The sequence below is a fragment of the Capra hircus genome, chromosome 22, assembly GCF_001704415.2.
Source record: "Capra hircus breed San Clemente chromosome 22, ASM170441v1, whole genome shotgun sequence".
Taxonomy (NCBI): Eukaryota; Metazoa; Chordata; class Mammalia; order Artiodactyla; family Bovidae; genus Capra; species Capra hircus.
In genome coordinates this window covers 16,233,018-16,257,184 of record NC_030829.1, presented here as the reverse complement: position 1 = coordinate 16,257,184, position 24,167 = coordinate 16,233,018, and the positions used below count along the sequence as shown (strand labels likewise).

The window sequence follows — 24,167 nt, the reverse complement described above, 5'->3', positions numbered from 1 at the left end:
TGTTCTCCCAGGTCAGAACACCATAGGTTACGGAGTACTTTATCTGAGGAAATTTGGTTGTTCCCAAATTTTAATCATTGTCAATTTTTTGCTGGGACTGTCTTTAGACATATTACTTATTTTCCCTCTTTCTGAACCATTTTCTTTCTTTTTTTTTTTTTTTTGAACCATTTTCTTAAGGTATCCTCCTCAAATCAGAACTACTAGGTCAAAGAACATAAGTACTTCGGAATCTGCTTGCTCAAAACCCCAACAACACTGCAGTTAGAGCATATCTTACTTATTGAAGTTGATTCAAACTTCTTTTTCCTCAAAGAGCGAGAATAAATAAGGAATTCTATTTTATTATTTTTTAAGTTTAACCTTTATTTAGACCAATCTGGAATTTATTTCGGCTTACAGCATAAGCTATGGATCCATGGTGAGTGTTTCTCATAAAATTAATTAACCCATTCAAACATGTTTTAAAATTTCTAAAAAGAAAGATGGGTTATATAGTAAATCGCATCAGAACTACTGAAAATCACTTGGATTAAACAAAAAAGTGAGCAAACAAATTTGATTCCTAGGTCATTCTGCATAAATATAAAAATAAAACAAAGAAAATATCTGAATAAAATACATGTGATTTAAAAAATAGCATTTTTATGGAGAAAGACACCATAAAGGAAAATATTGCTGTTTGAAAGATTTTGTAAGACTTAAACTCATAACAAGCACAGAAAGGCAAACAAATGCAAAAATGCACAAGATGTGACAAAGGGTTACCAGTTCTAATAAACAAAAGACATATGTAGAAAGGATATGAATAAACATAAAATAACAACAAACATAATAGCACTAATAATCAAAGAAATGGAAAAAAAAAAAACCCAGAGGATAGGACTGTTCATCTAGCTAGCTAAGATTTAAAAGTGACCAAATCACAAGCACATACAGGGGAAATAGGCCCTCTTGGGCTCTTTGTGTGGATGTATAAATTGGTACGTCATTGACAGAAAGCAGTTTAGGAATATATATCAAAATATCAAATCTACAAAATATTTGACCATCACACCACAGCTGAGATACTAACAGACATACTAAAAGACATATCCTTAGAGATACTAAAAGACATATCCTCATAAATGTAAAAATATACAGTATAAATTACTATGAACAATAAAAAAATTTACTAAGGTTACTAAGTACAAAATTAACATACAAAAATTAAATATTTTCATATATGCAAACTGATCAATTAGGAAATATTAGAAAAGATTCCTATTCCAAAGAGTCAATGTAACCAGAATTATGTAAGATCTACCTGAAGGCACTTTTAAAACAGATCTGAAACAGACAAAGGCAGCATGAACAACTGTAATGGTATATAATGTTCTTGAATAAAAATTCAGTATCATAAAGCTGCCAAATGTAAAGAATGATACTTAGACAATGAAATACAAAGCTACCTCCTTCATGGCATTTTCTTACTCCCAGGAATGGTGCTGGTTGCTTTGTCCTCTCCATTTCCATCTCAAGAGACTTATGCCACTCTAATTCCAATTATTTCACTCTGCCTTGCTTATTCTTTCTGTATTCATCTCCCAAATCATGCTACTTAAGGGAAGAATCACATCATTCCCACAGTTGCCAATTACATAGCAGCATGTACATGTTTAATGTTTGTTAAAAACATAAATGACTAACAGGTTTTTAAAAAATACTCTTGTTACTAATCAAAGAAATGCACTTCCGAATATATATTATAACTTAAAAAATTATATAAACAACAATTTAAAAGAGTGGGACTACTCAGCATCAATGAAGGCAGAGCCAAAGGAGTGGCTCTTGGGTACAGCTGGTAAGAGCAGAAAGGACTGACATCAATATGGAAAGCAATTTGGCAGTAGGAAGCAAGAGCCTTAAAATAATTAATTTAGGCCTAGTGATTCTACTTCTAAAAAATAATGAGAATTAAAAATAAAAAGAAACATTAGGCATAGAGAAAGATTATTATTACAGTAATTATCTAAAATACAGAAATGGCTAACTGACACATTATGACACAAATTATCCAGCCAATACAGATAATGTTTGCAAAGAATGTGTGATAATACGAGTTGAGGTAAATGCAAAGAAAGCAAGCTATAAAACTGTACATATTCACAGACACACACTCTCAAAACAATGCATAAAAAAAAAAAAAACCTCTCCAATATATAGAAAAAGCCAAAAAGGTAAAATATCAAAATTTTGAGGGTAGTTGTTTATAAAAAGTCAGTTTAAATTTTTTTTTCCTTCAAGTATTTTTCAAAATAAGTATGCTACGCTATGTTCATAATTAGCATAGCAAATTGGAGAAGGAAATGGCAGCCCACTCCAGTGTTCTTGCCTGGAGAATCCCAGGGACGGAGGAGCCTGGTGGGCTGCCGTCTCTGGGGTCGCACAGAGTCGGACACAACTGAAGTGACTTAGCAGCAGCAGCAGCAGCGTAGCAAAAAGTTCCACAAAAGCTGGGACTTCCCTGGTGGTCCAGTGGTTAAGAATCTGCACTTATACTGCAGGGAGTCATAGAGGTGTAAAAAGAAAAAAAAGAAAAAGAAACAAAAGCTGATGAAGTAAAGGTACAAATTATGGGAAAAAAGGGTCCTTACCTAAGGAAGTCACATTCCCGTAATTCTCTAGCATCACATCCCAGTACAAGGCCCTCTGAACTGGGCTCAAACATGCCCATTCTTCTGAAGTGAAGCATACTGACACCTCCTCAAACATCACCAATTCCTGAAATGACAGGTATGTATGAGATTATCCATGCCCAGGAAGCTCCCCTACTGAAGGGTTCCTTTCACTTTTGGGGAAGAGACATGTTATGAGGGCATGAGGTGGGATAGCAGAGAGACACAGGAGATCCCACATGAACTCTGCCCTTCAATAGCAGGGACCTTGATTCAAAGATGGGAGCTGACTGAACACCCAAGCACTAGGAAGAGCGAATGTACGTTTGAGCCACAATTAGGCAGTGCAGATAGGGCCTTAGGAAGGAAAGAGGTAGCAAATTTTACCTGGGGCTGGGCTGTCAAGAGCATGAGAGCCATTAATTGGTTTCTGGGGTTCTCTTCCTGGGAAAGGGCAGAAGCTTCAGGGGCAGGAGAATCTGAAGAAGAAAAAGCTGCATATGAGATAACTGTCATTCCTGTCCAAATCCAGTAAGTTTATTTTCTATAAAATAGGAGTTCAAAAAGACACATAACTACCAGAACTAGACAATAATGGCTAGAAAATGACACACAAATCTTTTCTGACCTGCATGTGCAGGGCTGGAAAAGTGCAAAAATTAATAATAAGAATGGATAAAGGGTCAGAGGGACCCAAGCAATGACACGAGGGGGAAAAGAAAAGAGTTTGGTATCCTAAGGGACTCACAGAACTGCAGAAGAGGAAGTAGCTATCTGGGAGTAGGGAGGTGAGACCCAGCAAGAATCTTGAGGATGTCCAAAGCCAGACCCACAGAGTAAGTTACCATGTTGAGGATCCTGGAGCAAGCCAAACACCACTGGGTCAGTAAGAGAATTTGAGCGAATTTCAGCTGATATGTGGCTGCCAGTGGGTGCATGAGGAAGTTCTATTCCTGGAGTACTCAGACCCTCCTGGAAAGTGTCTTGGTCCTGGACAAAGGCTGGAACCTGGGAACAAGCAGAACGCAATAAGCTGACTCTTCCTGTACCTCCAGCAAATGAATTCACCTAACCACCATGGACCTCTTTCTGCCCATATAGTCTAGAACTGTGAGATGAGAGTGACCCACCTCAAGTATGGAGCATCAAAACAGCAGGAAAGCTTTGCCTTGAGAACAATGGAGCTGCCCTCTAGCCCCACTCATGGTACTGGTGACCTTTCCCAGAGGAGACTGAACAGAACAGTAGAAACAGAAGCCAGACCTGGGTGTGGGTTAAGGAGGGAATGGGAAGTAACAAGCAATTAAGAGCTTCAGACTTAATCTACAAGTCTTCAGCTTCAGGTTTAATCTAAACCACTGGGTTCTACTTATTCACAACTTTTCTCATCCCCTCCTGCTCCAACAGAAGGAACACTAGAAGTCTAGACATCTGGTTTTGCTGCTAACTAGATGTCTCACAAAGGCAATGCAGTGAACATTTTCCTGCCTCCATTTTTTATCCCTTAAATGAGAACAATGGCTTAGTGATTAGTAATGAAAAACACAGCTCTAAAATTCTTCATTTTCATAATTAAAACAAACAAACAAGCCCATCCTTGATATCCCTCCCAAATTATATTTCAGACTTTTCACATAGAAATGTTTCTAGTCGGCTCCAGATAGACAGAAAGAGAGCTGACACATACTAGAAACCATGTTAAGATCCCAATTTAATAGCGAAGGATATAAAATCTGATCAGAGGCAAATATCTCAACCCAATCTCTTGTCTTACACAGTCCCCAGTAGGGGAACACAGAGAGTGGTCTTTCCAGGTCTAGAAAGCTTCATTCTTGCTCTCCACAACTTTTCATACTCCAGGTTTACAACACCAATCCAAACAGACTTTACAAACAATATACTTGCTTCTGTTTAGAGGAGCTTTTAGGAACATTATGCTCTTCAGATTCTTGAATCAAACTCAGAATTAGCAATCATCACCCAGGGAGACAAAGCAGAGTCAATGCTCTGTGTTGATTTTGAATTGGTCCAAAGATCCCAACCATAAATCCACTTCTCCAGATAGATATTCTATGGTCTGAAGAGCTCATGAACCTGTTTTAATTAGCATAAGGGTTGCTGCTGTGTTACTGTTAATGAAAATCACAGGATCATTTTCTATCCCAGCCTGTCCTGGGCCTACTCCCCACTTTCCCTTTCTCACTTTTAATGTTGGTCCATCAAGGTCTTTCTGCAGCTCTTCTACCAGGGCCACGGCCTCCTCACCACTCCCAGGCCGATGGATCTGCACCCAGGTCCGTATCTCTCCAGGGAGGATGCTCAGGAATTGCTCCAGCACCAGCAGCTCCAGGATCTGGGCCTTGGTGCGTGCTTCTGGCCTCAGCCACCGGCGACAGAGCTCCCGGAGCCGGCTCAGTGCCTCCTGGGGTCCAGATGTCTCATGATAACGTAACTGTCTAAAGTGCAGGTGGGAGGTCTCCCAAACAGTGGAGCTACTCCCTTGGAAGCTGGTTCCCCACTTCCAGGTATCATCCTTCCCTTTAACAAGGCCCTCTTGTCGCAGAGCATTGTGGGCCCAATTTTCTCTTGTCATTGTTGCCATTGAAGACAGGCTCCTCTCCAGGGTCCCTCAATCCTTGCTTCACTTCTTCCTTAGAGCTTGAAGAATATCATCTATAAGACCTAAAGAAATCATTGTTAAAGTTAACCCAGAGACACAATCAGATTTTCCGCACCCCAATTAGCCCCCAGTAATGAAGAAACCTTGCTGAATGCAGAGTTCTAAATTCTGGGCAGTTTCTTCTTTGACAGAAGCCCCAGCCCAAGGCTCTAGGGACATTAATATTCATGTTATCCAGACCACTGCTGATATCAAAAACATGAAATTCCTTTTTTTTCTCTTCCCACGAGGCATGTGGGATCTGAGTTCTGCAACAAGGGACTGAACTTGCACCCCCTGAATTGGAAGCCCAGAGTCTTAACAACGGGACCACCATGGAAGTCCAATATTAAATATCCTTTAATCATTATTCTTAAGTGTATCAATCCATTCATACTTAAGTAATCCACTGCTGTTGGACATTTAATTATTTATAATTTTCTCCTATTACAAATTAAGCTACAATGACCATCTTTGCTAAAGAATTTTTGGTTACATTTCTACTTATTTCTTCAGGAAAAATCCCCAGAAAAGAAACTGTTTAGCAGAAAGGTAGGAATAGTCTACACTTTTAAGGCTGTAACAGTTACGTCACTATCAGTGACATATCTGAATGCCCCATTAATTTTATTTAACATGTGGACCCTTAAAAAGTTCATGCTTATAACAGAGCAGAGGAGAGCAAAATAAAATATAATTGCAATACAAAGTACAAGTACAATTAACAGGAGGATAAACAAGCACAGTAAAAACTCATGGAGGTAATTTTGGGTTGGGCTTCAAAGATAAAATAAAAAGATCACTTTCCAGATTAGGAAAGCTATTCCAAGAAGAAACTGTAATTTCTAAAGCAAGGGAGCTCTGTTAGAAATGTTCTGTGCGAATCAGAGAAAGGAAGAAAACTCTGAGGTAAGGTTGTAGAACTAGAGTGAAGTGGTAAGCAAGCAGAAGCAAATTCTAAAGGCTACTAAGAGGTAGCAAGAGGTACCCCAAGTAGCCAGAGTGGCACTGCCATGCCCATTCCATAGGAACTACACTCAGTATCTCAGCATCAAGCCACCATGGACTTAACCTGTGTCTGTGAGCATCTGTGCTGTATCCAGTTTTACTTTGTGCATCTGTTAGCAAGATGTGTCCTAAGGTAACCGCTCCTTTGCTTTACACCATCTGAGCTTATGAAGGTTTCATAAGAACACTATTTTCAGACATTAGGGGAAACCTGTAGTCTAAGCAAACAAAGTTCTAAAGTATTAGTAGGGATAGAACACTTGAAAAAAGAAACTGAGCAGTTCTTTGGTCACTGATCTGGCGGTGATGGAAAGGAATTTTTAAAACCTATTTCTATCCCATGCTCACAGCTAGAAAGAGTACTGTCAAAATTCCAGTTCTTCTCAACCTTATCTATTGAGTCAATGCAACTCCAATAACTCATCAAGCTATTTTGTAGATATCAACAAACTGATTCTAAAGTTTACCTGGAGAAGCTACCCAGAATAACTAACACAATACTGAAGGACTTCTCCCTCAGTATCGTGAAGTTGAGGGACTGACACTACCCAATACTACCCAGAGTTGAGGGACTGACACTACCTAACATCAAGACTTTCTAAAAAGTTACAGTCATGAAGGCAGTGCCGTATTGGCAAAGTGCAGACAAATCAATGAAACAGAATAGAATGTCCAGAAATAGACTCACATGAATAGAGTCAACTGATCATTGATAGAATTAAGGTAATACGATGGAATAAAGATAGTCTTTTCAGCAAATGGTGCTGGTACAACCAGATAGGCCACATGCAAAAAAAAAAAAAAAATCAATCTAGACACAAACTTTACATATTTCATAAAAATTAACCCAAAATGGATCAGAGACCTAAATATAAAATACATAACTACAAAAATCCTGGACGATAACCTAGGAGAAAACCTAGATGACCTTGGGTATGGCGACAGCTTTTTAGATACATTCAAAAGGCATGATCCTTGAAAGAAATAATAGGTAGACTTCATTAAAATTCAAAAATTCTGCTCTGGAAAAAGCAATGTCAAGAATGAGAAGACAACCCATAGACTGAAAGAAAATACTTGCAAAAACACAAATACTTGATAAAAGCCTAATATCCTTCTTTTGTATATTTCATACAAAGAACTCTTAAAACTCAACAATTAAGAAAACAAACAACTCAATTAAAATATGCCCATGTGGGTTAGTCTGGTGATTTAGTGGTTAAGAATCCACCTGCTAATGCAGGGGACACAGGTTCAATTCTTGGTCCAGGAAGATACCATATGCTGAGGAGCAACTAAGCCCTTGCACCACAACTACAGAGGCCATGCACACAGAGCCCCTCCTCCACAACAAGAGAAGCAACCAAAATGAGAAGTCTGCATACCACAATGAAGAGTAGCTCTGACTTGCCTGAACTACAGAAAGCCTGAGCACAGCAACAAAGACCCAGCACAGTCAAAAATAAATCAATCTTTTTTTTTTTTTAATGACCCAAAGGGGAATTCCCTGGCAGTCCAGTAATGAGGACTTGTAGCTTCCACTAAAGACCTAAACAAACACTTCGCCAAAGAAGATATACAGATTTCAAATAACTGCATAAAAATATGCTCTGCATCATATATGTCATCAGGGAAATGCAAGTTAAAACGATGAAATACCATTACATACCTTTTAGAATGGCCAAAATCTAGAACACTGGCAACACCAAACGCAGGTGAAGATGTGGGACAACAGAAATTGTCATTCGTTGGTAGAAATGCAAAATAGTACAGCCACTATGGAAGACTGTTTGGCCCTTTCTTACAAAACTAAACATACTCTTACCATAAATTAGCAATTGTGCTCTTCAGTATTCATCCAAACGAACTGAAGACATATGTCCACACAAAAACCTGCACATGGATGTTTTAGCAGGTTTATTCATAACTGTCAACACCAAGAATCAACCAAGATATCCTTCAATGGGTAAACAGATAAACTGTGGTACATCCAGATAATAGAATATTATTCAGTGTTAAAAAGAAGCTATCAAGCCATGAAAAGATACAAAGGAAACATAAATGTATGTTACTCAGTGAAAGAAGCTAATCTCAAAGTCCAATATACTTTACAATTCCAACGACATGGCTTCTGGAAAAGGCAAAACTATGACGGATTTTTTAATAGACCTACAGTTGGTATACACGTTAATTTCTGCTGTACAGCAAAGTGATTCAATTATACATATACATTTTTAAATATTCTTTCCATTAAGGTTTATCACAGGATATTGAATACAGTTCCCTAAGTTATACAGTAGAACCTTGTTGTTTATCCATCCTATAAATACTAGTTTGCATCTGCTAACCCCAAACTCCCACTCTATCCCTCCAGTGGTGGGGGATGTTGATACTGGAGGAGGCTATGCAAGTGTAGAGGCAGGGAACATATGAGAAGTTTCTGTATTTTCTGCTTAATTTTCCTATGGACCTAAAACTGTTCTAAAAAAACAGGGTCTACAAATGAAACTTGGGGGGAAAAGAGACTTCTAAATAATTTTCTACAGTAAATTACCAGAATTTTATTTACTCTTACTTTATAGAGATACAAATAAGAAATCCTTAAGCATATATTATGCTTGTTTCTCACAAAAGATTTGTAAGCACAGGTTAAAAAGAACAAAAGAAGTCTCAGAGGAGCTAAGTAATTCACTCAAGGCCACTCAACTAGTTCAGTTATGGGAGCAAATTCTGATCTCAGGGATTCTAACCCCAAAAGTACAAAATAACTGCATCTAACAAAAGACTTCTGAAACCCAAACAACTATTCTAAAGCAAAGGTTTCCAAACAACAGTTCATTAAAACAATAACCATACACAGTCACTCACAGGTTGATAACGACCTTTCTTGCAAAAGACAGCATTTACTCACATTTGTACTTAATGTGAAAATACATTCTCTGAGGCAATGGTGATATGCGTGGCCTGTTTGCTTCTTAAATACCATTACATTACAAAATTTTAAATGGGACTTGGTGTGGGGGGGATAAATTGGAAGACTGGGAATGACATATACACACTGCTGCTGCTGCTGCTGCTGCTGCTGCTAAGTCACTCCAGTCGTGTACGACTCCGTGCGACCCCAGAGACGGCACCCCACCAGGTCCCCCGTCCCTGGAATTCTCCAGGGACAAGAACACTGGAGTGGGCTACCATTTCCTTCTCCAGTGCATGACAGTGAAAAGTGAAAGTGAAGTTGCTCAGTCCTGTCCGACTCTTAGCAACCCCACGGACTGCAGCCTACCAGGCTCCTCCGTCCAGAGGATTTTCCAGGCAAGAGTACTGGAGTGGGTTGCCATTGCCTTCTCCATATACACACTACTATATATGAAAAATATAACTATTAAAGACATACTGTATGGCAGAGGTAACTCTAGTCAATACTCTGTAACGGCCTATACAGGAAAAGAATCAAGAGTGGATGTATGTATAACAGACTCACTTGGCTGTACACCTAAATCTAACATAAAATTGAAAACCAAGTATACGCCAATAAAATTACAAAGAAAAATGGGAATCAATCCATCCTTCAAGGAAAAAAAAAAAAAAAAAGAATTCTGGGAGTCCCTGCTCCAGGGAAGTCTCAAGCTGTATCCAGCATCAGCCTCAGAGAAGACTGAGAAAAAAGCAGAAAGACTTGAGCTGAGAACCTGGCTACTGAGGTCACTCTTCTCAAAGGGGCAGCACATTCTATTGACAGCCAATCCACAGACACACAGACAGAGGCGCTGTCTTCAGTATATTCCCCAAGCCGCAGCCTAGGCGTCCATCTCAACCAAGTGGTGGAGGGACCGCCCTGAGGGAGAGGAGCAGAGAGGGGCCGGCCAGGGCTGAGCTGCCCTGGAGAGCTCAAGCCACAACCCGGGTCGCCCTCCGCGCTTGCCAACCCGACTCGAGCCCACCCCGCTCACCGGCGTCTCCCGCGGCGGATCCGGCCTTGGGGACCACTACCTTGGCGCCGGGACGCCAGGAGATGACACGAAAACTGGACGCGACGGCACCTGAAGCCCAGAATAATGGCTGACCCGAGGGTATCGAGACATCCGGTGGCTCACCCCACCTCCCAGTTTCGGCTCTCTAGGAAAGCACATCTCTATGGTTCCTAGCTTTCCCAGCGGTGGCAGAAAAGGCGGAGCTCCTGGGCCCATTCCTCTCAACCAAAGAACAGGTGTGGCCGTATTCCAGAACCCAAGGATGCAGAGGTGAATCACGTGGCCCAGGCCCCCAGGACTCGTGTCACCTCCTGAAAAGAATTGGACCTTTCTGTTTTAATTCGAATTGCAGCTGAGCTTTATAGAGTAATTTCTCGAACGTCTGAATGTCTTCGTGAGTGAAATATCCAGTCTATTTGTGAACCAGAGCAGTTCTCACCATAAATAACATACATTAAAAATGACTTCCTTGTGAATTGGCTTGATGTTGTTCAGTTGCTAAGGCGCGTCCAACTCTTTCTGATAGCATGAACGACCCTCTGTTAGGGGAAGCACACTGATTGAAACCGCCCACCCTGGCCAAGCACCATAGTAACCATTTGCACGAGTTGTTTTATGACAGGAGATCCTGATAAGGAATAGGGAACTAATAAGCCACCTACCAACCAGAAGAGTTCAGGAAAGGTCGAAAGGAGACACCGCGTGTCCGTCCACTTCCCAGAATCCCTCTCACTAGCATCCATCTTGGCTGAGCGATGCGTTTCGCCACCAGGAAATACTCTTAATTAGAATGATTGGTCAAAGACCACCTGGAAACTAAGTCCAACAACAGAAAACCTGAAATGGCGAGCCACGTGGCAGAGCAGTTCTGGGTTTCCTTACCTAACTGCTCTCCACCCGGGTGCCATTTCCCAATAAAATCTCTTTCTTTGTCAGCAGATGTGTCTCCTCGGACAGTTCATTTCGCAGTGTTAACAAGAGCCCAGTTTCAGGCCCCGGAAGGGGTCCGCCTTCCTGCAACACCTGTCCCTCACTATCTCCAGGATTCATTGAGTCGGTGATGCCATCCAAGTATCTCATCCTTTGTTGTCCCATCTCCTCATGCAATCAATCTTTCCCAGCATTAGAGTCTTTTCCAATGAGTTGGCTCTTCACAACCAGTGGCCAAAATATTGGAGCTCTTGCCCAAATGATGAGATAATGGAGCTCTGGTGTTAAACATAAATTAAGCTGAAATGAGGAGGAAGGGACACTGCCTCCCTGGAATGAGAACGTCTTTGCAGTTGTCCACCATCCTGAGTAAATTCAGTTCATTCAGTAGCTCAGTCGGTGTCCGACTCTTTGTGACCCCATGAATCGCAGCACGCCAGGCCTCCCTGTCCATCACCAACTCCCGCAGTTCACTCAGACTCACGTCCATCAAGTCAGCGATGCCATCCAGCCATCTCATCCTCTGTCGTCACCTCCTCCTCCTGCCCCCAATCCCTCTCAGCATCAAAGTCTTTTCCAATGAGTCAACTCTTCGCATGAGGTGGCCAAAGTACCGGACTTTCAGCTTTAGCATCATTCCCTCCAAAGAAATCCCAGGGCTGATCTCCTTCAGAATGGACTGGTTGGGTCTCCTTTGGTATCTCTAAGTTTCTTGAAGAGATTTCTAGTCTTTCCCATTCTGTTGTTTTCCATGAACAGTATGAAAAGGCAAAATGATAGGATACTGAAAGAGGAACTCCCCGGGTCAGTAGGTGCCCAATATGCTACTGGAGATCAGTGGACAAGTAACTCCAGAAAGAATGAAGGGATGGAGCCAAAGCAAAAACAATACCCAGCTGTGGATGTGACTGGTGATAGAAGCAAGGTCTGATGCTGTAAAGAGCAATATTGCATAGGAACCTGGAATGTCAGGTCCATGAATCAAGGCAAGTTGGAAGTGGTCAAACAAGAGATGGCAAGAGTGAACATCAACATTCTAGGAATCAGCGAACTAAAATGGACTGGAATGGTGAATTTAACTCAGATGACCATTATATCTACTACTGTGGGCAGGAATCCCTCAGAAGAAATGGAGTAGCCATCATGGTCAACAAAAGAGTCCAAAATGCAGTACTTGGATGCAATCTCAAAAACGACAGAATGATCTCTGTTCGTCTCCAAGGCAAACTATTCAATATCATGGTAATCCAAGTCTATGCCCCAACCAGTAACGCTGAAGAAGCTGAAGTCAAACGGTTCTATGAAGACCAAGGGAATATTTCATGCAAAAATGGGCGCAATAAAGGACAGAAATGGTATGGACCTAACAGAAGCAGAAGATATTAAGAAGAGGTGGCAAGAATACACAGAAGAACTGTACAAAAAAGATCTTCACAACCCAGATAATCACGATGGTGTGATCGCTCATCTAGAGCCAGACATCCTGGAATGTGAAGTCAAGTGGGCCTTAGAAAGCATCGCTACGAACAAAGCTAGTGGAGGTGATGGAATTACAGTTGAGCTGTTTCAAATCCTGAAAGATGATGCTGTGAAAGTGCTGCACGCAATATGCCAGCAAATTTGGAAATTCAGCAGTGGCCACAGGACTGGAAAAGGTCAGTTTTCATTCCAATCCCAAAGGAAGGCAATGCCAAAGAATGCTCAAACTACTGCACAATTGCACTCATCTCACACGCTAGTAAAGTAATGCTCAAAATTCTCCAAGCCAGGCTTCAGCAATATGTGAACTGTGAACTTCCTGATGTTCAAGCTGGTTTTAGAAAAGGCAGAGGAACCAGAGATCAAATTGCCAACATCCGCTGGATCATCAAAAAAGCAAGAGAGTTCCAGAAAAACATCTATTTCTGCTTTATTGACTATGCCAAAGCCTTTGACTGTGTGGATTACAATAAACTGTGGAAAATTCTGAGAGAGATGGGAATCCCAGACCACCTGACCTGCCTCTTGAGAAATCTGTATGCAGGTCAGGAAGCAACAGTTAGAACTGGACATGGAACAACAGACTGGTTCCAAATAGGAAAAGGAGTATGTCAAGACTGTATGTTGTCACCCTGCTTATTTAACTTATATGCAGAGTACATCATGAGAAACGCTAGGCTAGAAGAAACACAAGCTGGAATCAAGATTGCCGGGAGGTATATCAATAATCTCAGATATGCAGATGACACCACCCTTATGGCAGAAAGTGAAGAGGAACTAAAAAGCCTCTTGATGAAGTGAAAGTGCAGAGTGAAAAAGTTGGCTTAAAGCTCAACATTCAGAAAACGAAGATCATGGCATCCAGTCCCATCACTTCATGGGAAATAGATGGGGAAACAGTGGAAACAGTGTCAGACTTTATTTTGGGGGGCTCCAAAATCACTGCAGATGGTGATTGCAGCCATGAAATTAAAAGATGCTTACTCCTTCCAAGAAAAGTTATGACCAACCTAGATAGCATATTCAAAAGCAGAGACATTACTTTGCCGACTAAGGTCTGTCTAGTCAAGGCTATGGTTTTTCCTGTGGTCATGTATAGATGTGAGAGTTGCACTGGAAGAAGGCTGAGAGCCGAAGAATTGATGCTTTTGGACTGTGGTGTTGGAGAAGACTCATGAGAGTCCTTTGGACTGCAAGGAGATGCAACCAGTCCATTCTGAAGGAGATCAGCCCTGGGATTTCTTTGGAAGGAATGATGCTAAAGCTGAAAGTCCAGTACTTTGGCCACCTCATGCGAAGAGTTGACTCATTGGAAAAGACTTTGATGCTGAGAGGGATTGGGGGCAGGAGGAGGAAGGGACGACAGAGGATGAGATGGCTGGATGGCATCGCTGACTTGATGGATGTGAGTCTGAGTGAACTGCGGGAGTTGGTGATGGACAGGGAGGCCTGGCGTGCTGCGATTCATGGGGTTGCAAAAAGTCGGACACGACTGAATGACTGAACTGAACTGAACTGAACTAATGAAGACCTACAAGACCTTTTAGAACTAACACCCAAAAGCGATGTCCTTTTCATTATAGGGGACTGGAATGCAAAAGTAGGAAGTCAAGAAACACCTGGAGTAACAGGCAAATTTGGCCTTGGAATGTGGAATGAAGCGGGGCAAAGACTAATAGAGTTTTGTCAAGAAAATGCATTGGTCATAGCAAACACCCTCTTCCAACAACACAAGAGAAGACTCTACACATGGAGATCACCAGATGGTCAACACCGAAATCAGATTGATTATATTCTTTGCAGCCAAAGATGGAGAAGCTCTAAAGAGTCAGCAAAAACAAGACCAGGAGCTGACTGTGGCTCAGATCATGAATTCCTTATTACCAAATTCAGACTTAAATTGAAGAAAGTAGGGAAAACCGATAGACCATTCAGGTATAGCCTAAATCAAATCCCTTAAGACTATACAGTGGAAGTGAGAAATAGATTTAAGGGCCTAGATCTGATAGATAGAGTGCCTGATGAACTATGGAATGAGCTTTGTGACATTGTACAGGAGACAGGGATCAAGACCATCCCCATGGAAAAGAAATGCAAAAAAGCAAAATGGCTGTCTGGGGAGGCCTTACAAATAGCTGTGAAAAGAGAAGCGAAATGAGTAAGATAGGTCTGTGTAAAGGGTACTGGAACTCTGCTTCTCTCTTTGATACGTAAATCTTTTAAGTTTGGACTCCTGGAATTGTCACCCTCTATATAAGATGACAGAAAGAGGCTCCAAAAGGGTATTGCAAAAGAGGGAAATGTCACATCCTTGGACCCACAGGAGTGTTTAGCATGGATCACCAAGTGAGGGTCCTTACCTTTGTGCAGCAAAGAATTCAATAGCAAGTCAGAGAAAAGTGAAAGTGTTTTTAGGGGAATTCACACTCCACAGGCCCAATGTGAACTATCTCAGAAAGTGAGAGCAGCACCCGAGCATGAGGTTGTAGTTTTCATGGGCTAAGTAATTTAATATGCTAACATATGGGAGGAATATTACTAGTTCCAGGAACATTGCTATTTCAGGAAGAGGGGGTATTTCCCAGGAATTGGACCACTGTCCACTTTCTGGCCTTTGATGGTCCGTCATGGCCAAGGAGTGATTTCTGGTATTACAAAAAAGATATAATGAACTATAGGTCCATGACCAGACTTCTCAAAACAACCTTGGTTTCAGCTGGTTCCAGTCAGTCTTTATCAAATCCCAGCAACTGCACTCCCATCTTCATTTATCCAGCATTTGTTTCCTGCCTCTTTGTCTCCCGTCTCAAGGGCAAAAGCCATGACTGTGTTGCAGGAAGGTGGACCCCTTCCAGGGCCTGAAACTGGGCTCTTGTCTAACACTCTGAAATGAATTGTCCGAAGAGACACATCTGCTGACAAAGCAAGAGATTTTATTGGGAAAGGGCACCCAGGTGGAGAGCAGTAGGGTAAGGGAACCCAGGAGAACTGCTCTGCCGTATGGCTCGCAGTCTTGGGTTTTCTGGTGATGGGATTAGTTTCCAGGTGGTCTTTGGCCAATCATTCTAATTCAGAGTCTTTCCTGGTGGCGCACACATTGCTTAGCCAAGATGGATGCTAGTGAGAGGGATTTCGGGAAGTGGACGGACATGCAGTGTCTCCTTTTGACCTTTCCCAAACTCTTCTGGTTGGTGATGGCTTATTAGTTCCATATTCCTTATCAGGATCTCCTGTCATAAAACAACTCATGCAAATGGTTACTATGGTGCCTGGCCAGGGTGGGCGGTTTCAATCAGTATGCTTCTCCTAACAACTATATGGATCCCACATACAATTAGCACCTAGCACAAAGCCACAGTAGGTGCTAGACGAGTGCTTGTGGAATGAGCAAGGTGTTATTCTATTGATATGTTTTCTTCTAGCTTTCACAGAACACTTGCTTAAACATCTCATTCTCTACTCCTTTGTTCATTCAACAACAATTCACTGAGTACTAATCATATGCTAGACACTGTTCTAGGCAGTAGGGACATAAATAAAGAGGTGAAGTCCCTAAAAACTTACATTTCTAGGGAGGATAGACAGAAAACAAATACAAATGTACCAGAGAGTGAGTGGAAAATACTAAGCAGAAAGAGGGTAAGGACCCAACACCCAACCAAGTAGGAAGAAAACCAGGAGATAGTACTTTATAGGTCTCAAAGCATGAGTGGGAGGACCTCCCTGGTGGCCCAGGGCTGAACACTCCATGCTTCCATGGCAGGGGGCACATATTCAGCCTTGGTCAGGTAGCTAAGATCCCACAGGCTGTGAGGTGCAGAGACTCAAATCCCTGCCCTTGTGGTTGATAAAATCTATGTCCTTTGATGACCAGGATCAGCAAACTGCCACATGGCACACAAGCACTCACTTATTTGACTTCCACTTCTTTATCCTAGGCTCTGAGGATTATTTTACTCTCTGAAACACCTTTAAAAGGATGTTTGTTTTATCCAACATTTCTATGCTGTGTCATAGCCAAAGGACTTTATTTTATCTTGTTCACCACTTTGTTCTACAACAATTTTTTATTTTTAAAAAACTTAATTTTTGGCTGTGCTGGGTCTTCATTGCAGTGTGCAGACTTTTCTCCAGTTGCAGCGAGCTGGGGCTACTCTCTAGTTGTGGTACACAGGCTTCTCATTGTAGTGGCTTCCCCTTGTGAATCACAGGCTCTAGGGCCTAACGGGCTTCAAGAGTTTTGGCACAAGGGCTTAGCTGCTCCATGGCATGTTGGATCTTACTGGACAAGGGGATCAAATCCATGTTTCCTGCATTGGCAGGCAGATTCTTAACCACTGGGCCACCATGTAAGTCCTATAATTTTTTAAAACATGAATCTGCTCAACTCTGTGGTTAAACCAACATTGCAAATGTCACAGCATTTTCTTTCACTAAGTAAACTGGTTGCTAATTTGTTATGATTATACAAACTCTGGTATGTCTCAGTAATTTTGTGATTTGTAGATTTTTCTGAGGTAAAATGGATGATTATGACAAAAATAGCCATGTAAAGAGTCAACGTTCCTCTTGGAGATCTTCCTTAAACCCCTGCTTTGAAAGTTTTGTTTTACATAGATTTCCAGTGAATGTGTGCTTAGTCGCTCAGTTGGTCCAACTCCTGGGGACCCTCTGGACTGTAGCCTGCAAGCTCCTCTGTCCATGGATTTTTCATGCAAGAATACTAGAGTAGGTTGCCATTTCCTTCTCCAATAGATTCCTATACCCTGACCCAAATATGCTAATTTTGTGGGCGTGGGAAATATACCTGTATATGTGAAATTACTTCTTGTGACTCCTCGATTTGGGAACCACTGAACTTAAAAGAATGGTTACAGCTTTGTCACGGCTACAGTCCTTATACATTAAATTGTGCTGTGTGGATTTAAAATGGTCAGTGGAAGGAGTGAGAACTAGTGAAGTCCTGTATCTATACTGCCCAGAAAGTAATTAGCCATGTCCTTTGGACCCCTCACAAATCTGCCTTCCGGAGTAGAAATGGACCTCAGGGAACATGCTGGTTTTATACAGCCAAAGGATGTCTATATAATAGTATAGGTTTGAATAGAGATGAGATCAGAGAGGGGATGGGACAATAACTTGCTATACAAGTTTTCCAGCGAAATAACAGAAGAGAACATTTTCTTTTTTTGGCCACACAGCATGTGGAATTTTAGTTCCCCCACCAGGGATTGAATCTGCATCCCTTGCATTGGAAGTGTGGAGTCTTAACCATTGGACTTCCAGGGAAATCCCAGAAGGACAATTTCTAACGGCTAGAGTTCTACTTTTGTAGAGTTGGCCCTCTATATCTGTGGGTTCTGCATCATGTATTTAACCCAATACAGGTAAAAAATATTAAAAATGAAAACACTTCAGAAAGTTCCAAAAAGCAAATCCTGAATTTGCCATACTGGCAACTATTTATATGCATTATTTTCATTGCATTTACAACTATATACAAAGCATTTACATTGTATTCAGTTTTATAAGTAATCTAAAGATGATTTAAAGTATACTGGAGGATGTGCATAAGTTATACGTAATAGTTTGCCATTTTATAGAAGGCACTTGAGCACTCTTTGATTTGGTATGGTGGTGGGGGTCCTGGACCCAATCCCCTGCAGTTACTGAGGAACAACTCTATTAAGAGTATGAAAATAATAGGCTTCATGTTGTGTTTGAATCTGAAACGAGCCAGAATCACATCTTCATTCCAAAAGCATCTGCTTAAAGAAAAGCAAATTGAACTGTTTTCTTCCCAATCTGAATAAAGGAAGGAAGCAAAAGAAAAAAAAAATTTAGTGATATTTATAATAAGGAAATAACAACAGATATTTATTGGAGGAATTATAACCATTTTAAGCAAAAGTTTTATGACTTGAGTTTTATAACATCAGAGGTGCAGACAGACAGTCTAGTTTCTAAAAACAGCCTAACAATATGAACATACTATTTTGTTTAAGTTGAATGGAAAAAAATTTAAAAAGTAATTCTCTCACTCAGGACACAGAGCTGAAAATGAAATATAGTCTTATGGAATTCATGGTCATGAAAATGCTCAGTTACTATTTAAAGCTCTTTTTGGTTTAAATTTTCTTCCGAGTTCCTAATAACATCTAATATAGTATACACCATCAATGAAAAATATCTCTAAATCTAGGGAGACTTTCACCAATCTATGCAAGATTCTTTGTCTTTCAGATTTCCCTTTAATCAAGGCTACATAACATTTTAATTTCACACTTTTTCTCATAACTTAAAAGAGATGTATATATTTCTAGTCCACACCAAAGCAATTCTACATACAGGGTATCTGTGGTCAAAAAATACTGACTTTTCATATTCCTTGGGAATATTGAGGGTACTAAAAACAAGTGAGTAAATGTGAGTGCACAGGAAACCAGCAGATGACAGAAACAGAGACGGAGAATACACAGTAGGTTAGTGACACATTTCAAGTGAGTTGGGGTTTTGACAGAATAGAGAAGAAATGGTGTACAGAGAGGTAAATGGGTTGGGGGAGACAAAAACTAGCAATTGAGGAACTGCAGAGGAAGCACTGCTGTTAGGGAACAACCAGGCTTCCATTAGAACAGGAAGTTGGAAAAAAACACATTCAGACAGAACTTGAATTTCAGAGTGTATCATGAAAGGGCTTGATAGAATGGTAAGAACTGCAAAATTAAATGCTGACTGAAAGAGGCAGCTCGTAGTCTTAAAAAACTTCTGCAGAAAGGTGAGTGCTCAGTTCAAACTACATTGTAGAATGGGTATATGAGTATAGAGCGCACTTATTAACATTTACTCCTGCAGCTTAAGACAGGTATCAGCCTAGAAGATTAGAAGCTACTGAGGGCCTCCTCCCGGATCCATTATCTTGGCTTGCCTGGGAAAGAAATGTCAATTTATTCAGACCTCTGGCTTCCTTCCTGCTGCTGCTGCTGTCGCTTCAGTTGAGTCCAACTCTATGTGATCCCATAGATGGAAGCCAACCAGTCTCCCCCATCCCTGGGATTCTCCAGGCAAGAGTACTGGAGTGGGTTGCCATTTCCTTCTCCAATGCATGAAAGTGAAAAGTGAAAGTGAAGTTGCTCAGCCGTGACCGACTCTTAGCGACCCCATGGACTGCAGCCTACCAGATTCAGCCACCCATGGGATTTTCCAGGCAAGAGTACTGGAGTGGGGTGCCATTGCCTTCTCCAGCTTCCTCCCTAGAAGATACTTACTCTTGGAGACCAGAGTTTTCTAAGATGAAAAAGAAAGGCTATTTGAAGAAAGAATTTCAGACACTATGACACAGTGGTGGAAAAATGTTTTGCTCAGCAGTATCAGAAGCATCAAAAACTCTGCTCAGCAATAATAAATGCTTAAAAAATACCAACAGGCACACAGGAAGTTAGTTGCCTGTTTTCCTATAAAGCAGTTTTAGCAGGGCTAGGAGACATTAGTCATGGGAGTTTCCATATAGGTAATCAGCAGCTGAGAATGGCTGGCATGACAAAAGGCATAAAATATTAATTACAACCTCCCTGTAGAATTTTGAAAAGGACACATGACTAGGGAAAAATGATGCAAGTTCCTTCCTGCTACAGTTCTGTCTAGCCACAGTCACAAGTGAGTGACCTTCCCTTGTGTCCACCCAGACTCTTGGGGAAGTGCCTACCCAAGGGTGACAAATGATACAACAGTCCTACTCCCTGAACACAGCAACAGAGCCTAGAAATCATGCTTTGAATAACTATGCAAAGAGGGATTATTATACCACAAAATTATATATAAGCCATCATCCTATCAAACAAAATAGGACAAAAACTAAACAATCTCTTTCCACCCAAATATATGCTTCATACCATCCACTTATTTTTAGCATCTTCCTTATGAAACCATGATCAACCTATAATTGTCCACATATCATCAACCACCTTTCACAGAAGTGGCTACTCAGGAGAATCCCAACTTCTCGGTCTCCCACTCACAGAACCGTCATGAAGGGCAGAGGCACTTTGGTAAAACACAGAAAGCATGGACTTGAAAGTCTGATCTGAGTTCAAATTTTGGCTTAAACCACTTACTAGCCAGTCACCTAACCTCACTTGAGACTCCATTTTCTTGAACAAATGGGCTATCAACTCCTCAGTAGTTCCTGAAACAATGTATCACTACATGCAGAAAACAAATGGTGTCAGGCTTAGGCATTCATTGTATACAAAGGAGGAGGAACCACTGAGTTAAGAATGGGGCAATTCTAAGGTTTCCCAGATTCTGAGCTGTCTTAAAAGTTTAAAACACTTATTGAAAACAGATTAAGGCTTTCTCAGAGGGCTGGACATAAAGGCTGGTCACACATTTATAGACATTATCTCATTTAATCCTCACAACAATCTGGTGAGGTAGGTAGTTACTCCCATTTTACAGATGAACCTACAGCTCAGAGTAGTTAAGGGACTTATCCAAAACTGGCAAGCTAGTGCATGGTAGATCTGGAATTAGAACTTATATATCTCTGACCCAAAAGTCTGCAATTTTAGCTAGTAAAGTCTATGAAACATGTGAAGGTAGTATTCCCCTTGTGTTAGATTATGCTGACTCTCTTTAAAGTTTATGAAACTGCAATTGTTCCAATTTCATAAGGGGGTATTTTTTTCTGGTTCTGCAGACATATATTGAAAAGATGGAGCCTAGGTGGTTCTTTATCCTCTCTGGATCCTTCTACAGCAGTGGGAGAGAATATAGTATATTTTTACTGTTTTCTTTTAACCTAAAAGTGATTAAGAAAGTGGACTAGATATTTTGTTGACTGTAAAATCAGTTTATCTTAAAACCGCAAAAGCCAGCAACTGGTATTTATGATGTAATACACAGGAAACAGGCTCTAAAAGGAAGTGACTTGCTGAGGGTTCCCCTTCTACTAAGGTCAGTATTAGGGTGCAATCCTAGGACTTTAGTGTCTGTAACTTTCATAACACTGTTGAATGAAAATGAGTATGTGCTCACTGCATTTAAAAAATACTCTATACTTTTTTCCTGAATATAAAAGTGGTACATTCTCACTGTAGAAAATCTAAAAAGCATAGAAAAGTATAAAGAAGAAAATAGAAATTACCTATAATCCTATTACCCAAAGATAATCATTGTTAATATTTTGGTTTGGTATTATTTCATTTCCACTTTTTCCTTTGCATAAAAATTTTTAAAATTTGGATATTTCATTGTTTTTCTCTTTCATTTCTCTTTCATTTTATTCAAATCATTTCTTCCATGGCACTAAATATTTTTAAAAATGTTTACAATGGATGCAAAGCCATCATATGGATAGGCCATCATTCATTTAAACCCAATTCTGTCAAAAATCTAGTTTTCTTCCTTCAGTTTTACATGATGCTGGCATGAATACCCCCTTCTGTTAATCTTTGTCTACTTCTGATTATTTTCCCTGTGTGGATTCTTAAAGAATTAAGGTTGATGATACTGAAAAACTGCTTTTCCCAAAAGCAGCAATTAGCTCCACTTTGTAACAATATATGTTATTTATGACATTTCTTTCTCCTCATTATGCTTTCTCTGATGTTGAATAAGCTGTGAGCTGTAACGATAGGCCTTCCCACACTCACTGCACTTATAAGGTTTCTCCTTCGTGTGGGTTCTCAAATGTAGAATCACTTGAGAAGTCTGCCTGAAGGTTTTTCCACACTCATTACATTTATAGGGTTTCTCTCCAGTGTGAACTCTCTGATGATCAATAAGATTTCGATTAGAAGTAAAAGCTTTCCCACACTCATTACATTTGTAAGGTTTCTCTCTACGATGAAGTCGCTGATGTTCATTAAGGGTCTTCTTTAAGATGAAAGCTTTTCCACACTCATCACATTCATAAGGCTTCTCGCCAGTGTGAATTCTCTGATGGTCCATAATCTTTGTATTAGAAACACATGTTTTCCCGCACTCCTTACACTTGTAAACTTTTTTTCCTTTGTGCATTCTCTGATGTTGAGTAAGGTTTGAACTACGGCTAAAGGCTTTCCCACATTCAATACAGGTGTAGGGCTTCTCACCAGTGTGAACTCTGTGATGTGAAATCAGGCCAGAACTCCGACTAAAGGATTTCCCACACTCCTTACATTCATAGGTTTTCTCCCCACTGTGGATTCCCTGGTGGCGAATAAGGTGGGACTTACCACTAAAAGATTTCCCACATTCACTGCATGTGTAAGGCTTCAATCCTGTGTGGATTCTCCGATGAACAACCAGGTTGGAGCTATGACTGAAGGCTTTTCCACACTCCTTACATTTATAGGGTTTCTCTCCTGTGTGGATTCGTTCATGTACTGTGAGGTTTGCACTCTGACTAAAGGCTTTCCCACACTCAGTACACACATACTGTCTCTTTACAGCCTGAATTCTCTCATTTATTGTAGGGCCATCTTTTTCAGATTCTAGGTCACTCACTTCTGTGAATGTTTTATTGTCTTGAACTGTTTTCTGTTCGAAGTTTCTTGTCTTTCTCCTCATTTTTTCTTGCTTGGAGCATACCAGTGGCCCCTCGAGTCTTTTCTTTCCCTTCAAAGGTGCTTTCAAAATTTTGACTTCCTTGGCAATACCTCTGTGGTATTCTCTTGAAAGTTGAGACTCTGATTTTTCAGGACTGATATTTTGGAATCAATACTTTCTCAGTCCTTGTTTCACCATCTGGAAGAAGAAACAGAATTTGCACATGTCACCTGCTCTCTATACTAAAGGAAGGAGAACGATCCAAGGATAACAAGATGTGGTGGACTACAGGATCTCACATGGAAAAGTAAGGCTGGGAAGACTGATCAAAAAAATGAGAAAAATGAGGTTAGACATACAGGCTAAGATAAAGGCAAGGAAACTTATGGAAAGAGGAAGCTTATGGAAAGCGAGGGACTAACAGGAGCCCAACAGCTGCAGTTTCAGAATGAACAATAAGTAATATATAATCCACCCTGGTTTCTTCCTGTTTTATGCTCTGCTCCCAGAACTGGAGCCATCTAACTCAATATGACGTGATCATTCACCTAAAGCCTGACATCCTGGAATGTGAAGTCAAGTGGGCCTTAGAAAGCATCACTATGAACAAAGCTAGTGGAGGTGATGGAATTCCAGTTGAGCTGTTTCAAATCCTGAAAGATGATGCTGTGAAAGTGCTGCACACAATATGCCAGCAAGTTTGGAAAACTCAGCAGTGGCTACAGGACTGGAAAAGGTCAGTTTTCATTCCAATCCCAAAGGAAGGCAATGCCAAAGAATGCTCAAACTACTGCACAATTGCACTCATCTCACATGCTAGTAAAGTAATGCTCAAAATTCTCCAAGCCAGGCTTCAGCAGTATGTGAACTGAGAACTTCCAGATGTTCAAGCTGGTTTTAGAAAAGGCAGAGGAACCAGAGATCAAATTGCCA

General features: G+C 40.7%; 1 protein-coding gene across 3 annotated transcripts in view; it reads right to left on the bottom strand.

The window, feature by feature from the left end:
- The window catches only part of LOC102177570 (zinc finger protein 660), an 80,582-nt gene that overhangs the window by 27,609 nt on the left and 28,806 nt on the right, over window positions 1-24,167 (bottom strand). Inside the window, exons 1-5 of one of the 3 annotated variants that reach the window (XM_005695603.3) lie at window positions 10,275-10,410; window positions 4,861-5,339; window positions 3,503-3,665; window positions 3,045-3,136; window positions 2,637-2,763 (exon numbers count right to left, since the gene is read on the bottom strand). In XM_005695603.3, coding sequence (XP_005695660.3) covers window positions 2,637-2,763; window positions 3,045-3,136; window positions 3,503-3,665; window positions 4,861-5,259 — 781 coding nt within the window. In that variant the 5' untranslated portion in view covers window positions 5,260-5,339; window positions 10,275-10,410. Of the gene's footprint in view, window positions 1-2,636; window positions 2,764-3,044; window positions 3,137-3,502; window positions 3,666-4,860; window positions 5,340-10,274; window positions 23,433-24,167 lie in introns of those variants that run through there. The other 2 variants (XM_005695604.3, XM_005695602.3) reach the window with 2 other exon arrangements.